The 18,382-nt window shown below is 47.3% G+C and overlaps 1 protein-coding gene across 1 annotated transcript in view; it reads right to left on the minus strand.

Annotated features, from left to right (window-relative positions):
- Positions 1-2,527: 2,527 nt before the first annotated feature.
- STYXL2 (serine/threonine/tyrosine interacting like 2) overlaps positions 2,528-18,382 on the minus strand; it is a 93,808-nt gene continuing 77,953 nt past the window's right edge. The window contains exons 4-6 of the mRNA XM_075334914.1: positions 16,864-17,095; positions 15,277-15,494; positions 2,528-5,454 (exon numbers count right to left, since the gene is read on the minus strand). Coding sequence (XP_075191029.1) covers positions 2,756-5,454; positions 15,277-15,494; positions 16,864-17,095 — 3,149 coding nt within the window. The 3' untranslated portion in view covers positions 2,528-2,755. The remainder of the gene's footprint in view (positions 5,455-15,276; positions 15,495-16,863; positions 17,096-18,382) is intronic.

The raw sequence follows: 18,382 nt of genomic DNA on the forward strand, positions 1-18,382 counted from the left end.
ACGTTCCAGGGCTGTCTCTTTCCCCGTCTGTCTCTTTCCCCGGTCTATCTTTTTCCCGGTCTGTCTCTTTCCAGAGCTGTCTCTTTCCCCGGTCTATCTTTTTCCCGGTCTGTCTCTTTCCAGGGCTGTCTCTTTGCCCATCTGTCTCTTTCCAGGTCTGTCTCTTTGCCCGTCTGTCTCTTTGCCCGTCTGTCTCTTTCTAGGTCTGTCTCTTTGCCCGTCGGTCTCTTTGCCCGTTGGTCTCTTTGCCCGTCGGTCTCTTTCCAGGGCTGTCGCTTTCCAGGGCTGTCACGTTCCAGGGCTGTCTCTTTCCCCGGTCTATCTTTTTCCCGGTCTGTCTCTTTCCGGGTCTGTCTCTTTGACCGTCTGTCTCTTTCCAGGGCTGTCTCTTTGCCCATCTGTCTCTTTCCAGGTCTGTCTCTTTGCCCGTCTGTCTCTTTCTAGGTCTGTCTCTTTGCCCGTCTGTCTCTTTCTAGGTCTGTCTCTTTGCCCGTCTGTCTCTTTCTAGGTCTGTCTCTTTGCCCGTCGGTCTCTTTGCCCGTTGGTCTCTTTGCCCGTCTGTCTCTTTCTAGGTCTGTCTCTTTCCAGGGCTGTCTCTTTCCAGGGCTGTCTCTTTCCCCATAGTCTATGACGCTCCCTGGGTCACATGGGGCGTCTGTGCAAAATTTCGTGATTGTAAATGCGACGGTGTGGATTCCTTTAGCGGACATACACACACACACAGTATACACACACAGTATACACACACATATACACACACATACATACATACACTCAGCTTTATATATTAGATTTATTATTCTTTCGTTACATACTGGCGAAACCCTTTGAGAAAGCTCGGCAGGAGACATCTCTGCAAACTGCAATGCACAAAGGCTAAAGGTGCACTGAAACGGTCTCTTTCCAGTGCTGTCTCTTTCCAGGGCTGTCTCTTTGACCGGCTGTCTCTTTGCCCGGCTGTCTCTTTCCAGGGCTGTCTCTTTCCCCATCTGTCTCTTTCTAGGTCTGTCTCTTTCTAGGTCTGTCTCTTTGCCCATTTGTCTCTTTGCTTGGCTGTCTCTTTGCCAATCTGTCTCTTTGCTCGGCTGTCTCTTTGCCCGGCTGTCTCTTTGCCTGGCTGTCTCTTTCTAGGGCTGTCTCTTTCCAGGACTGTCTCTTTCCAGGGCTGTCCCTTTCCCCGTCTGTCTCTTTCCCGTCTGTCTCTTTCCCCGTCTGTCTCTTTCTAGGTCTGTCTCTTTCCCCGTCTGTCACTTTCCCCGTCTGTCACTTTCCCCGTCTGTCACTTTCCCCGTCTGTCTCTTTCCCTGTCTGTCTCTTTCCCCGTCTGTCACTTTCCCCGTCTGTCTCTTTGACCGTCTGTCTCTTTGACCGTCTGTCTCTTCCCAGGGCTGTCTCTTTGCCCGGCTGTCTCTTTGCCCATCTGTCTCTTTCCAGGTCTGTCTCTTTGCCCATCTGTCTCTTTGCCTGTCTGTCTCTTTGCCCATCGGTTTCTTTCCAGGGCTGTCTCTTTCCAGGGCTGTCTCTTTCCAGGGCTGTCTTTTTCCAGGGCTGTCCCTTTCCCCGTCTGTCTCTTTTCCCGTCTGTCTCTTTTCCCGTCTGTCTCTTTCTGTCTCTGTCTCTTTCCCTGTCTGTCTCTGTCTGTGTCTCTGTCTTTTTCTGTCTCTCTCTCACGCATAAGCTTTTTATACTAACAGTTTATTTTCTTCCTATAGCAACCACTGACAGTTGCTATTAATAGCCTGCAGCTCCCACCTCCATTCACTTTAATGGCAGCAGGATTTTTGGCGAGTGACTATAAAGCACGGGGTTAAATTTTCCTGTCAAACATTGTCTATGCCTTTCCCTGAGTCACATGAGGCGTCTGTGCAAAATTTCGTGATTGTAAATGTGACGGTGCGGATTCCTTTAGCGGACATACAGACACACACACACACACACACAATATACACACACACACACACATACAGTATACACATACACACACACACACAATACACACACACACATACAAACACACATACAGTATACACATACACACACACACACACACACAGTATACACATACACACATACACACAGTATTACACACACACACACAGTATACACACATACATACACACACACACACAGTATACACATACACACACACACACACACACACACACACACACACACACACAGTATACACATAGACACAGTATTACACACACACACACACACACACACACAGTATACACACATACATACACACACACACACAGTATACACACATACATACACACACACACACAGTATACACACATACATACACACACACACACAGTATACACACATACATACACACATACAGTATACACACACACACACACCACACACAGTATACACACATACATACACACACACACACACACACAGTATACACACATACATACACACATACAGTATACACACACACACCACACACAGTATACACACATACATACACACACACACATACAGTATACACACATACATACATACACTCAGCTTTATATATTAGATTTATTATCCTTTCTTTACATACTGGCGAAGCCCTTTGAGACAGCTCGGCAGGAGACATCTCTGCAAACTGCAATACACAAAGGCTAAAGATGCACTGAAACTATTAGCAGGGCTACAAGGAATTAGACTGGGCAACTGAAAATGGAAACGTCAGCTTCAGATATCCCAGCTTTCATGGAAAACTTGTAGATGGCACAGATTATAATTCGGAGACTCAGTCCTCCTCTTTGCGCCTCCTGAGTCTTGCTTTCATCCCCTCCTGTCGGCTCCTCCATGCCGCTATGATATCATCATCATCCATTTCTTCTGTTTCCTCTTTGCTCTTCCTATTACGAGCGCATCGGCTTCCGGTGCTGTTACTTTCTAAGGGATCACTCTCCTCTTCTTCCTCGTTCTTAAACTTCCCTGTAAAGATCCTCTTAGAGCCTAAATCGGTTGTGTCTGAGATATCGTTATCTTCCTGATCTTCTACGTGACTCCTTCTAGGTTGTCTGGTGCTCGGTAGATCTTCTAACCCGTTTCTGTCTTGTGAGTGGTCACTGAGGTACGGTTCAGGACTCGGAGTTTCATAGACTTTTGAACGACTGATGTGATCGTCCTCTTCTTCAGAAGACATTGAAAATCTTGATGTGGTCCTGGTTGTGTCTCTGTAGCTCTGATATGATGAAGATCCCACTTTGTCCCATTCTGACGACTTCTTAGAGTAACCATTGACTTGAGAGTCCACATCTCGCTCATGCTCAAATTTTCTTGACCTTTCGGAAGATCTTTCAATTTGAGACACCGAAGACTTCTCGGTGTTCACACCACTGAGCCATTTGCTTACATTCGATTGCAAATCTGAACTTGTGGAGTTGGTGCTCGGAAAATTACTGAGGTTACTTAGGTAGGAAGTTTTTTCATGTTTTTTATATTCTTGATCTGAGGACAACCTAGAACTTTGAAGCCGAGAGCTTAGGACACTTTCTTTCTCTTCATCTTCGTCTCCTTCTGTGCCCTTTGCCTTTTTCTTTCTATACAAGTAGCTCCTCTTGTTGTCAGTGACCACTTTTTCCTTTCGATATTGGGTCAGTTTTTCTGTCAACTCTTCCCTTATTTCATGCTCTTTTTGATTGAGCTTTTTTAGATCCACATCATCCATGTATAGTCCATAGAGTGGGACACTGGTTTGATTAATCTTTCTCTTGGCGCTCGGTAAATTTGCAGTTGAGCTTGTCGAAGAATTATAAGACAATACAGAATCTGAGCTTTTCAAATCACGCTGCTGAAAGCCAGAACCTGAGAGGCACGAACCTCCTGCCGCACCAAGTATGGAAGATCTTTCATCATCCCCTCTTCTCCCAAAATCTCCAGAGGCCATGCTCATCGCTGAGGAAGCACGGGACATCATCATGATTTCGTTCTGCTTTTGGGCAATGGTTTCGTTCACGACGTTGGTGATCCAGTTCTGAATGCCTGCTATGGAAATGGCATCTGCCCCAGGTGGTAAATTTGGTGGCAGCAATGTAGGAGCTTGTGTTTGGCTTGCAGAACTTCTCGCCTGGGATTGATGGGATCTGTTGCTCTGCATGCTCAACACTGAGGCTGCATCATTACCACCGCTAGATGAAGGTGCAATGTGAAAAAGAGCAGATAACGGGATGCTTCCACTCATTGAGCTTTCATTATCCCAGCCACACATCGATTGACTTTCCTCCAAGGTCTGCTTTGAACGTTCTAAAATCTCGGCTCGCCTTTGTTTGCGTTTGATACTTGCGGTGTCTTCTCCTTTGGCCAGTTCCACAATTTCCTCCTTATTTTCATTGCCTACTTTTTTCTGGTGCTTCAGTTTCCAGGCCTGGTAGGCCGATATGTTTACGTCTGATTGACTCATCTGGTCTTCATCATTCTTTTCACCATTGTCCTCCTTATTTTGGCCGTCCGATGCTTCACTATCTTTCTTGTGATACCCAAATTGAATTCTCTTGACTTTCCATCTTTCTAAAGGAGTCAGTTTATGCTTGTTCTTTTTGCAGAAGTTGAATAAAGAACCTGTTTCCGAGCAGAGACTTTCTTCATCGACATCCTTCTCTCTTTTTTTCTCCTTATTATCGCTCTTCGCAATGGCTTCCTTCTCGATCTCCATGAGCCGCTGGTTCCATATATCCCAGGTACTATCAGTTGATACAGAGTCGGAGCGTCCTCTGGCCATTCGACTTGCTTCAAATTGCTGCTTCAACATCCGAATTTCCTGGGAGGTGACACTTTCCACATCACTAATTTCACTTGGTGTATAACATCTCTCACTCATCATAGAACCTTCGTCTTCTCCAGGGGGTAGGGCATGATATTTCGCATTTTCCTTCTGCCACTCATAAATCATCTGTCTTAGCTGATTATCACTAACTTCTCCTTCTTCTGGAAGTTTAACGCTTTGCCCTTCCTCTTTCTTTGGTACCTCTTTTGGTGGAAGTCCTTGTTTTCGTCTCCACTCCTCATAGATCTTCTCCTCCTCGTCTTCATCAATGAGCGTTGGCTGTTTGGACACTACACTTGACTTTCCCGCCATGCTCATGGCACTTCCCATGATGCTAGTTGAATCTTCTTCCTCAAAAGTAATGGAGTGAACTTTGGCCCCCATGATGCTTCCTCCATCTTCTTCTACGACTATAGAGTGTGTCTTGGCGTCTATGACAGAGCTTTGACTATTGGTATCATCGTCGTCCCCTCCTTCGGAGTATTCGCGTTCTTCCAGCAGTTTTTCATTAAGATCTCGAAGCTGCATTATGAAACCATCATTGGGGTAGATGGCCCGTTTCTTGCGTAGGGTCATCAGGGCTTCGAGGATAGTCATGTGATGGAAAATCATCAAATACGCTGCGACTAGGATGGCCGCCCTGCTCATGCCCATCTCACTGTTCACCAAAACTTTACCTGTGGAGGGAAAGAAGAAAATGTTATGGACTTGTAAAATGAGAACGTTTTATTTTGTCATCATCATATTGACTATAAGACCACCATAAATCTGAAGCTATAGTATCTGTTTGTCATGTATGGTTTGGTTGAACCTCATCTACCCCCTTAGACAACCTTATTGGGGGAAATGGACAGGTAAAACTGTGTTATTGGAGATTTGGGGGGATAAATTGTTTAACCCCCAAAGGAATACAGCAATAAGTCTGGAGATGCTCAACTGCTTCTCCTGCTGCCTCCTCCAAAAAAGTTCTGGCAGGCCAAGATGACAGTTCATGGTCATCTTTTATACCCAGGGGTGTACATACTTTTGCACTCATTCACACCTAGTGTCCAACAATTATTTTAATTGATGCATATATTGTCACTTTGTGACATATTTGCTGGAGGGCCTTGCATTATCCCTAATGTCCTGTTCTCAGCTGCCACCTCACAAGGACAACGCTGCAGAGGACGGGGGGGCTTCAGGTCTCTGGCAAGAAATGATTTATATTCTGGAGGAATAGAGAAGGTGAAAACACAGGGAGGATGCTAAGAAAAAAAATCTACAGTAGGGAAAATAAGTATTGGATCCTCTACTGATTTTGCAACTTTTCCCAAGTTTTCGAACCTACAAAGAATAGAGGTCTGCAATTTTTATCATTGGTAACTTCAACTGTGACAGACAATCCCCCCAAAAATCTAGATCCCATTGTATGATTTTTAAATAATTAATTTACATTTTATTGCATGAAATAAGTATTTGATGCAATAGAAAAATATAACTTAATATTTCATAGAAACCATTGTTTGAAGTTACAGAGGTCGGCCGTTTCCTGTAGTTCTTGACCAGGTTTGCACACACTGCAGCAGGGATTTTGGCGACTCCTCCATACAGATCTTCTCCAGATCTTTCAGGTCACTCCTCCATACAGATCTCCAGATCTTTCAGGTCACTCCTCCATACAGATCTTCTCCAGATCTTTCAGGTCACTCTTCCATACAGATCTTCTCCAGATCTTTCAGGTCACTCTTCCATACAGATCTTCTCCAGATCTTTCAGGTCACTCCTCCATACAGATCTCCAGATCTTTCAGGTCACTCCTCCATACAGATCTTCTCCAGATCTTTCAGGTCACTCCTCCATACAGATCTCCAGATCTTTCAGGTCACTCCTCCATACAGATCTTCTCCAGATCTTTCAGGTCACTCTTCCATACAGATCTTCTCCAGATCTTTCAGGTCACTCCTCCATACAGATCATCTCTAAATCTTTCAGGTCACCCCTCCATACAGATGTTCTCCAGGTCTTTCAGGTCACTCCTCCATACAGATGTTCTCCAGATCTTTAAGGTCACTCCTCCATACAGATCTTCTCCAGATCTTTCAGGTCACTCCTCCATACAGATCTTCTCCAGATCTTTCAGGTCACTCCTCCATAAAGATCTTCTCCAGATCTTTCAGGTTACTCCTCCATACAAATTTGCTCCAGATCTTTTAGGTTTCGGGTCTGTCGCTGAGCAACATTGAGCTTCAGCTTCTCCAAAGATTTTCTATTGGGTTCAGGTCTGGAGACTGGCAAGGCCTCTCCAAGACCTTGAGATGCTTCTTACGGAGCAGCTCGTTAGTTGCCCTGGCTGTGTGTTTCAGGTCATTGTCATGCTGGAAGACCCAGCCACGACCCATCTTCAATGTTCTTACTGAGGGAAGGAGGTTGTTGGCCAAAATCTTGCAATACATGACCCCATCCATCCTCAGTTTAGTCGTTCTGTCCCCTTTGCAGAAAAGCACTCCCAAAGTATGATATTTCCAACCCCATGCTTCACGGTTGGGACGGTGTTCTTGGGGTTGTACTTATCCTTTTTCCTCCAAACACGGTAAGTGGAATTAATACCAAAAAGTTCTATTTTGGTATCATCTGACCACATGACCTTCTCCCATGCCTCCTCTGGGTCATCTAGATGGTCATTGCTGAACTTCATATGGAACCTGGACATGTGCTGGTGTGAGAAGGGGGACCTTGCGTGCCCTACAGGATTTTAATCCATGATGGCATAGTGTGTTACTAACAGTAATCTAATCTTTGAGACTGTGGTCCCAGCTCTCATCATCTCATTGACCAGGTCCTCCTGTGTAGTTCTGGGCTGATTCCTGACCTTTCTCAGAATCATCCTTACCCCACGAGCTCTCATCATGTCATTGACCAGGTCCTCCCTTGTAGTTCTTGGCTGATTCCTGACCTTTCTCAGAGTCATCCTTACCCCACGAGGCAAGATATTGCATGGAGCCCCCGACCAAGAAAAAATGACAGTCATATTGTGTTTCTTCCATTTTCAAATAATTGCACCAACAGTTGTTGCCTTCTCACCGAGCTGCTTGCCTATTGTCCTGTAGGTCATCCCAGCCTTGTGCAGATCTACAATTTTGTCCCTGGTGTCCTAAGACACCTTTGGTCTTGGCCTTGGTGGAGAGGTTGGAGTGTGATTGATTGAGTGTGTGGACAGGTGTCTTTTATACAGGTAACTGTTTCAAACAGGTGCAATTAATACAGGTAATGAGTGCAGAGTAGGAGAAAAAATAACAGGTCTGTGAGAGAAGAATTCTTGCTGTTTGAATGGTGATAAAATACTTATTTCATGCAATACAATGCTAATACATTATTTGAAAAATCATACAATTTGACTTTCTGGATATTTTTTTGGGGGGGCGGATTCTGTCTGTCACAGTTGAAGTTACCTACAATATAAATGACAGACCTCTCCATTCTTTGTAGGTGGGAAAACTTGCAAAATCAGCAGAGGATCAAATACTTATTTTCCCAACTGTATATAGAAAACTATAAGGAAGGCAGCACTCCAATACTGAAATAAAGGGAAATATATTAACCCATATGGTGCAGCGACGTTTCGGTTGTAAGTAACCTTTCTCAAGTCTTAAAAAAGGATCCTTGGAACCGAAACGTCACCGCTCCATATGGGTTAATAAATGTTCTTTTTTTTTCAATTTAGGAGTGCTGCCTTCCTTATATTTTTTCTTTCTTTCTATCTATTATCTATCTACCTATTTACAGTATATTACAAAAGTGAGTACACCCCTCACATTTTCATTGGACAGCACTGCAGATCTGACTCTGTGATACAATATGCAGTGTCAGTGTGCAGCTTGTATAACAGGATACGTTTGGTGTCCTCTAAATAACTCAACACACAGCCATTAATATCTAAACTGTTAACAACAAAAGTGCGTACACCCCTGAATGAAAAATGGTCAAATTGTTCCCAAAGTGTCAGTATTTTCTGTGTGGCCACCATTATTTTCCGGCACGGACTTAACTCGCTTGGTCATGGAGGTCACTAGAGCTTCACAGGAGCCGCTGGATCCTCTTCATTCTCCATGATGACATCACGGAGCTGGTGGATGTTACAGATCTTGCGCTGCTCCATCTTCTGAGGAGGATCCACAGATGTTCCATAGGGTTTAGGTCTGGAGACCCTCGGCCAGCCCAGTACCTTTACCATCAGTTTCTTTAGTGAGGCAGTGGTGGTTTTGGAGGTGTTTGGGGTCGATATGTTTGAAAGAAGGGGATCCTGTTCTGCTTCAGTGTCACAGGACATGTCGACATTCATGGTTCCCTCAATGATCTGTAGCCCCCCACATCCGGCAGCATTAATGCAGCCTCAAACCATGACCCTCCACCACCATGCCTGACTGTAGGCAATACACACTTTGTCCTCTTCACCTGGAGCCGCCACACATGCTGACACCATCTGAACCAGGTAAGTTTATCGTGGTCTCATTAGACTACAGGACTGTTTTAGTAATCCTTGTCCTTGGTGTACTTGTCTTCAGCAAACTGTTTGTGGCTTTCTTGTGCATCATCTTTAGAAGAGGATTCCTTCTGGGACATCAGCCATGCAGAGCAATGTGATAGTAAGCGGCTTATAATCTGAGTACTGACAGGTGGACCCCCCCCACCCCTGTAACCTCTGCAGTGTGTTGCATATGGTCTAAGCACTGACAGGCGGACCCCCACCCCTGTAACCTCTGCAGTGTGAGGTGTATGGTCTGAGCACTGACAGGTGGACCCCCCACCCCTGTAACCTCTGCAGTGTGCGGTGTATGGTCTGAGCACTGACAGGTGGACCCCCCACCCTTGTAACCTCTGCAGTGTACGGTGTATGGTCTGAGCACTGACAGGCGGACCCCCCACCCCTGTAACCTCTGCAGTGTGCGGTGTATGGTCTGAGCACTGACAGGCGGACCCCCACCCCTGTAACCTCTGCAGTGTGCGGTGTATGGTCTGAGCACTGACAGGCGGACCCCCCACCCCTGTAACCTCTGCAGTGTGTGGTGTATGGTCTGAGCACAGACAGGTGGACCCCCACCCCTGTAACCTCTGCAGTGTGAGGTGTATGGTCTGAGCACTGACAGGTGGACCCCCCACCCTTGTAACCTCTGCAGTGTACGGTGTATGGTCTGAGCACTGACAGGCAGACCTCCCCACCCCTGTAACCTCTGCAGTGTGTGGTGTATGGTCTGAGCACTGACAGGCGGACCCTAGCCCCTGTATCCTCTACAGTGTGCGGTGTATGGTCTGAGCACTGACAGGCGGACGCCCACCCCTGTAACCTCTGCAGTGTGCGGTGTATGGTCTGAGCACTGACAGGCGGACCCCCCACCCTTGTAACCTCTGCAGTGTGCAGCGTATGGTCTGAGCACTGACAGGTGGACCCCCACCCCTGTAACCTCTGCAGCAATGCTGGCAGAGCTCATACGTCTATTCTGAACAGACATCCTCTGCATATGACGCTGAGCTTGTGCACTCAGTTTCTGTGGTCGGCCATGGCGAGGTCTGTTCTGCGGGATCCTCTCTTGTTATACCACTGTATGGTCTTGGCCACCGTGCTGCAAATCAGTGTCAGGGTGATGGCAATCTTCTTATCTCCTCAGCCATCTTTATGTAGAACAACAATCCTTTTTTTCAGATCCTCAGAGAATTCTTTCCCATGAGGAGCCATGCTGAACGTCCAGTGACCAGTATGAGAGTGTGTGAGAGGGATAACACCAAATGTAACACACCTGATCCCCATTTACACTGGAGACCGGGTAGCACTAGTGAGGCACATGACACCGGGGAGGGAAAATGGCTAATTCGCTTAGGGGTGTACTCAATTTTGTTGACATTAACGGCTGTGTGTTGAGTTTTTTACCCTGTTATACAAGCTGCGCACCGACACTGTACATTGTATCACAGGGTCAGATCTGCAGTGTTGTCCCAGGAAAAGATGTAAATGTCAGGGGTGTACTCACTTTTGTGATATACTGTATGTATCATTTTTCCCCACTACAGGTCTCGTTATCTGGCGTGCTGCAGTGGTAGGGGGTGTAATGTGGGGACAGAGGAGAATAACGCAGCCATTAATTCAGACTATTTTTGGAAAACTAAACCCGGCCTCGGTCTCGGTCGGTGGATTGTGTTGTTCTTCACTCCTTATATTTTTGTGCTTTGTTATTCTTGCTCCTAAAATAACGCAGCAGCCCGGGTGATTCATCATGGAGTCAGGTCTGTCGTGGCGGCAGAGTATTTTTATCCCCTATCCGGCCGGTGGGGCCCCTATAATTGGGAAGGGGCTGATGTCCACTTAGCGGTGAAGAGAAGTGAATGGCAGAATTGTATCACTGCGGCCGAAACGGCAACTTACTGTTCGAAAGGGGGGACGAAGGATATGCTTAATATAATCTGTGTACAATAAGCCCTGTTCAATATATATGGTTCTTTTATACTCTAGTCACATCCAAAGCTGCAATCAAAATCCTATTGTGACTTGTTTTCTATACTCTGTGAGAATAGATTTAAAAAATTTTTTAGATTTAAAGGGAACCAGTCACCTACTCACCTGCGGGGTGGTCCGATCCAGTCTGATGGGCATCACTATTCTCGGGTCTGGTGCCTTCTCTATCCTTGCTGTTCTCAGGTCCGAGCCTCTTCTATCCTTGCTATTCTCGAGTCCGGCGCCTCTTCTATACTCGCTCTTCTTGGTTCCAGCACCTTCTCTATCCTTGCTGTTCTTGGGTCCGGTACCTCCTCTATCCTTGCTGTTCTGGGGTCCGGTGCCTTCTCTATCCTTGCTGTTCTCAGGTCCGAGCCTCTTCTATCCTTGCTGTTCTCGGGTCCAGGGCCTCCTCTATCCTTGCTGTTCTGGGGTCCGGTGCCTTCTCTATCCTTGCTGTTCTCGGGTCCAGGGCCTCCTCTATCCTTGCTGTTCTCGGGTCCAGGGCCTCCTCTATCCTTGCTGTTCTCGGGTCCAGGGCCTCCTCTATCCTTGCTGTTCTCGGGTCCAGGGCCTCCTCTATTCTTGCTGTTCTCGGGTCCAGGGCCTCCTCTATTCTTGTTGTTCTCGGGTCCAGGGCCTCCTCTATTCTTGCTGTTCTCGGGTCCAGGGCCTCCTCTATCCTTGCTGTTCTCGGGTCCAGGGCCTCCTCTATTCTTGTTGTTCTCGGGTCCAGGGCCTCCTCTATCCTTGCTGTTCTCGGGTCCAGGGCCTCCTCTAGCCTTGCTGTTCTCGGGTCCAGGGCCTCCTCTATCCTTGCTGTTCTCGGGTCCAGGGCCTCCTTTATCCTTGCTGTTCTCGGGTCCAGGGCCTCCTCTATCCTTGCTGTTCTCGGGTCCAGGGCCTCCTCTATCCTTGCTGTTCTCGGGTCCAGGGCCTCCTCTATCCTTGCTGTTCTCGGGTCCAGGGCCTCCTCTATCCTTGCTGTTCTCAGGTCCAGGGCCTCCTCTATCCTTGCTGTTCTCGGGTCCAGGGCCTCCTCTATCCTTGCTGTTCTCAGGTCCAGGGCCTCCTCTATCCTTGCTGTTCTCAGGTCCAGGGCCTCCTCTATCCTTGCTGTTCTCGGGTCCAGGGCCTCCTCTATGCTTGCTGTTCTTGGGTCCGGTGCCTTCTCTATCCTTGCTCTTCTTGGGTCCAGCACCTCCTCTATCCTTGCTGTTCTTGGTTCTGGCACCTCCTCTATCCTTACTGTTCTCAGGTCCAACATCTCCTCTATCCTTGCTGTTCTCGGGTCCGAGCCTCTTCTATCCTTGTTGTTCTCGGGTCCAGGGCCTCCTCTATCCTTGCTGTTCTTGGGTCCGGTGCCTTCTCTATCCTTGCTGTTCTTGGGTCTGGTGCCTTCTCTATCCTTGCTGTTCTCGGGTCCAGCACCTCCTCTATCCTTGCTGTTCTTGGTTCCAGCACCTCCTCTATCCTTACTGTTCTCAGGTCCAACACCTCCTCTATCCTTGCTGTTCTTGGGTCTGGCACCTGCTCTATCCTTGCTCTTCTTGGTTCCAGCACCTCCTCTATCCTTACTGTTCTCAGGTCCAACACCTCCTCTATCCTTGCTGTTCTTGGGTCTGGCACCTCCTCTATCCTTGCTCTTCTTGGTTCCAGCACCTCCTCTATCCTTACTGTTCTCAGGTCCAACACCTCCTCTATTTTTGCTGTTCTTGGGTCTTGCACCTCCTCTATCCTTGCTGTTCTTGGTTCCAGCACCTCCTCTATCCTTACTGTTCTCAGGTCCAACACCTCCTCGATCCTTGCTGTTCTCGGGTCCGAGCCTCTTCTATTCTTGCTGTTCTCGGGTCCAGCGCCTCCTCTATCCTTGCTGTTCTTAGGTCTGGTGCCTTCTCTATTCTTGCTGTTCTTAGGTCTGGTGCCTCCTCTATCCTTGCTGTTCTTGGGTCCGGCACCTGCTCTATCCTTGCTGTTCTTGGGTCCGGCACCTGCTCTATCCTTGTTGTTCTTGGGTCCAGACACTTTTCTATCCTTGCTGTTCTCGGGTCAGGCGCCTCCTCTATCCTTGTGATCACTGTCCTCCTAGGTTTATATGGCCTCCATTGCGCTCCTGCACATGTGCACTTTGCTCTGCCCTGTTACTGTAGTGCGCATGCACGGGCGTTCTTTGACCTTTCCTCTTTCCTGCACATTGCAGTACTTTGCTCTGCCCTCAGCAAGGCAGGAGTGCAATGCCGACCTGTGTAGATTATGTAAAACGCGTCATCCACTCTAAGGCTATGTGTCCACGCTAGAATGTTGCTGCGGATTTTTCTGCATGAAAATACGCGACTTTCGCGGCAAATCCGCACCTTTTTTTTGCCGCGGATTTACCACGGATTTACCGCGGAATTGCCGCGGATTTTGATGCAGATTTTTTTTTTTTTCCCCATTCTATAGCCAAAATCCGGATCAAAATCCGCAACAATAATTGACATGCTGCAGATTTTTCCGGATCAAAATCCGCGGCAAATCCGCCGCGGAAAAATCCGCAGCATGGACACAGCATTTCCAAAATGCCATTGAAATGGCTTGGAAGTGCCGCTGCTGCAGATTTTCGGAAAATCCGCGGCTTTTCCGCGAGAAATCCGTGTCAAAATCCGCGCATTTTCCGCAGCGTGGACACATGGCCTAAGCAAGGAGGACAGTGATTGCAAGGATAGAGGAGGCGCCGGACCCAAGAACAGCAAGAATAGAGGGGGCATCGGACCCGAGAACAGCAAGGATAGAGGGGGCATCGGACCCAAGAACAGCAAGGATAGAGGGGGCGTCGGACCCGAGAACAGCAAGGATAGAGGAGGTGCTAGACCTGAGAACAGCAAGGATAGAGGAGGTGCTAGACCCGAGAACAGCAAGAATAGAGGTGCCAGACCCGAGAACAGCAAGGATAGAGGAGACACCGGACCTGAGAACAGCAACGACTGAGGAGGTGCCAGACCCAAGAACACCAAGTATAGAGGAGGTGCCAGACCCGAGAAGAGCAAGGATAGAGGAGGTGCCAGACCCGAGAAGAGCAAGGATAGAGGAGGTGCCAGACCCAAGAACACCAAGGATAGAAGAGGTACCAGACCCGAGAACAGCAAGGATAGAAGAGGTGCCAGACGCGAGAACAGCAAGGATAGAGGAGGTGCCAGACGCGAGAACAGCAAGGATAGAGGAGGTGCCAGACCCGAGAACAGCAAGGATAGAGGAGGTGCCAGACCCGAGAACAGCAAGGATAGAGGAGGTGCCAGACCTGAGAACAGCAAGGATAGAGGAGGTGCCAGACCTGAGAACAGCAAGGATAGAGGAGGTGCCAGACCCGAGAACAGCAAGGATAGAAGAGGTGCCAGACCCGAGAACAGCAAGGATAGAAGAGGTGCCAGACCCAAGAACAGCAAGGATAGAGGAGGTGCCAGACCCAAGAACACCAAGGATAGAGGAGGTGATGTACCCGAGAAGAGCAAGGATAGAGGAGGCGCTGGACCCGAGAAGAGCAAGGATAGAGGAGGCGCTGGACCCAAGACCAGCGACCCCATCAGACCTCCTTATTGTATTGGACCACCTTGCAGGTGACTAGGTGACAGGTTCCCTTTAAAGGGATATTCCCATTTTGCACATTTATGGAATACAGTATTTGCTGGAATAAAGGTCTATGGAGAACGGGAGAGACGCCTCGGCTGAGGGAGAGGTGGTCACACGTGTGTGGTTCTCTCCATTCTCATGTATAGGAAAGGTTTAAAAATTGGTGATCAAGTAGGCATTGCAGATTTTTAGAAAACCCTTACAAATCAATACATAGGGGCCACCTGTCCTCTGGGGCACAGGGGGCAGTGAAGACCACCTGTTAGATATAATCGTATAGATTACTCCAATCTGTGAGCAGAATGCTGGAGAGACAGAAATGTATGTGTGAGGCCCAGGAGAGACAGACGGCGGGCCGTGCGGTGTACAGCAGCACGCAGCGTGTCACATGCAGTCAGCAAACGATAAAGTAGCTGGTTATTATTACCCCTGTAGGTGAGTAACGCTTCATCCAGGAACTCAGCCGCCGGTCGGAAGAACTTGGAGATGTCACAGTCCTGAAAATCGTCGACCTCCACGCCCATGTATTGAATTTCCATCCCGGTGTAAAAATTGGGCCCTGTAAAGACGGTGGTGTTGTGTCCGGCATTCAGGATGTGGGTGATGCCCATACGCTTCAGACGCCCCTTGTTGACCGCCACACTCCTGAAATAAATCAGAAAACCCTGCTTCTGTGAGATCTGACGTAGAAAAACCCAACTTTATTGATAGTTACGATCTAGAAGCTTTCGCCCACAGTGAAGCACTACGGTATATCATCTCACATCATTTGTAGCCGCACCTGCTGCCTCTTGATCATCGCACCTGACAACATCCCAGCTCTGGAGGACCCTCGTCATTATTATTGCAGGGAATGAGCTGGACAGAGGTTGCGGCAATGTGTGATGTGATCATTACAGGACCACAATGTGCAGCCGCTCACACCGGATACATCAGAGAGACGAGCGGCCGCACATCGTGTGACTGACACCACAGACAATGTGTGCAGAGGGATCACACATTATTTATTGATCGATTTTCTTATAAACTATCTATCTCATATCTATCTAATCAACCTACACAAACAAAAGAATACAGCAGCGCTCTGCAATCACCAAGATATCTGTGAACATGGAACCTATGAAATCTGAATTGCATTACCGCTGTATGGAATATACTTTTAAAAAGAAAGCTGTATACTTTTATTTGTTTATTGTGCAGTCATGGGTTGTCAGGGAATAACATGGGACCGGGGCTCCTAAACTGGCCCTCAAGCTAAGGGGGCCCTTGCTGTCTCTAATCCCAGAGATACTTCTAATGGTGAAGGTGCCTGAACCGCCTTCCTTTCCCTTCTCCTAACAAGCCCTGATCTTATACACCCACCTACCCAACCTCAGGGGGGGAGCAGGACAGGGCTGGTTAAACCTAAAGATATAGACAAACGTAGAAACCAAAAACGTAATCGCACAGCTAGAAGACAGAGATATAAGACAATACGTGATAAGGAGGAAATAAAGAGCAGGGAGGAAATAATAAGATGAGGAGAGGATTTTTGCAGCACATCAAGCCTCATGCAATAAATCCCCAGCAACTTGAAGACAACAGTACACGGACCAGTTTAGCAAAAACTATAGTCGGCATGGGAGGACATGCTCCACCACCTTAAAAAGGCGAGGAGTAACTGTGATAGGTCTCCCACAACATGTGATCCAAGAGATAATCATCAGGCTATCAGAAATTATCTCTTGCAAGCCTGGTCACTAATGAGCACACAGCTGATTGAAGACCGGAAAAAGCATGGTGAGGAGTATCAGATTCTGCAGTGTGAACAGCGTCAGATGCCGCCATGACACCTGGCAAGGTATGAGCCAAACATCGTGTGACATTGCACCGGTTCACACTTGCTTTATTCTGTTTGGAAGCGCTGGTCAGGCTTTTTGTATTATATATCGATCTATCTTATCTAATGAATCTATCCATCAATCCTTGTAAAATAGTTTTTGTCTTTTGGATACAACCATTACTGAAGACTCACTTTTCAGAGATGAAGACATTGGGCCAGACTTCATCGACCTCGTTGAGTGGAGATTCCATATGGTCCTTGAGAAGTTCTCTCTGCAGATCCATGACACACGGGGTGTTGAACAAGCTCCGGTCGTCTATCTTCTCCTTGACCCGGTTGTAGAGGTCCTCCACGAAAAGCTGCTCGGCTGACTCCAGGAGTTCTGGGCTCATGGGCTCCACCTTCACCTCTTTGGTCTTCAGCTCTGTCATGGAAATAAAAATGGCAAATATTTGTCCATCACATGTGAACGTGTAAGGTCCTGCTGTGGCTATAGGCAGAGAGATCGTCTGACTCTCCTTCTCAACCCCTCTCACTCTTTAATGACACCCAAAAATAAGGGTTTCACTACAGAGGGTGTCCCTAAAGAGGGTGTCCCGACAGACAGTGCTAGCCAAAAAGTTTCTGTATTAATACTGCAGGCTAAAAATGCTCCTTAGAAATTGTACTAGCCAGTAATTCACTGGTAGGAGTACAGGTCAAAACTTTTAGCCATGGAGTGCCCAGATAAACAGTACCCCAAATAACAGTGTCAGACTGAGAGTACCCCATTAATGTTTCCGGTTAAAAAAAAGTGTTCCCGTAAACTTTGCTAGCCATAAAGTGTCTATGAAACCTGTGCTGGACAAAAAATAATCGCCCTTGTAGACTGTGTGAGCCAGGGAGTGCCCACATGGAGTGACAAGCAAAAGGGTAACAATGTTTTGACTTTTAGGTACCATATCTTATCATTCTCTACAGATCAAATCGTGACACTAACTTCATTTTATAGACAATCATCTTGGCTATCTCATACATAAATGTGAGTTGCAGCTATTCAGCGTATGATTAGTTATGCAGATTCTCATCATATCACTGCATTGTTACTGTTTTGCTCTTTTTCTTCCTGTATACTACAAATTACAACCTGTTCTCACCTTTTCTAATAGCTCAGTGTGTTATTAGTTGATTCCCAAGTGAAAGTCACTGGTTCGAATCGAGAAGCCGCCATGAAGAAGATTTCCCAAGAAAAGAGAAACCGCATCACCCAGCTCATCGATAGCGGTCTCTCGGCCAAGAAAACTGCATTATGTGAGGCCATGAGTGGTGGAATAATAAGAGATGAAGTCCGTCCGTCCATTCAAAAGCCAAGAGGTGAAGTCCAGGCAAAATATCGGAGTCACCAAGTTTCTCATCACAAGGTCTATCAGTTCTGGTGACACCCGGCAGTGGAGGCGGCTCGTCTGCTCCATAATAGGGACATCACAGACGGCCATGCAAGCACCGGGTGACGTATGTTACACAAGTCTGGAATGGTGGCCTGAAAAAAGGTGAAGAAGCAGCAACTTCAATATTGTCATAAAAAGCGTCGGCTCGAGATTACAAAGAAGAACGAAAAGTAGAAGATTGGAAACGAGGGATTTGGAGCGATGAGAAGAAAGTCAATAGACGGCTCTGATGGGGGGAATGGGTCTGGAAGAAACAAAGGAAAAGGGGCGAACGTGTGTGTGTG

Source organism: Anomaloglossus baeobatrachus, chromosome 2 (assembly GCF_048569485.1).
Source record: "Anomaloglossus baeobatrachus isolate aAnoBae1 chromosome 2, aAnoBae1.hap1, whole genome shotgun sequence".
In the NCBI taxonomy this organism is placed as follows: Eukaryota; Metazoa; Chordata; class Amphibia; order Anura; family Aromobatidae; genus Anomaloglossus; species Anomaloglossus baeobatrachus.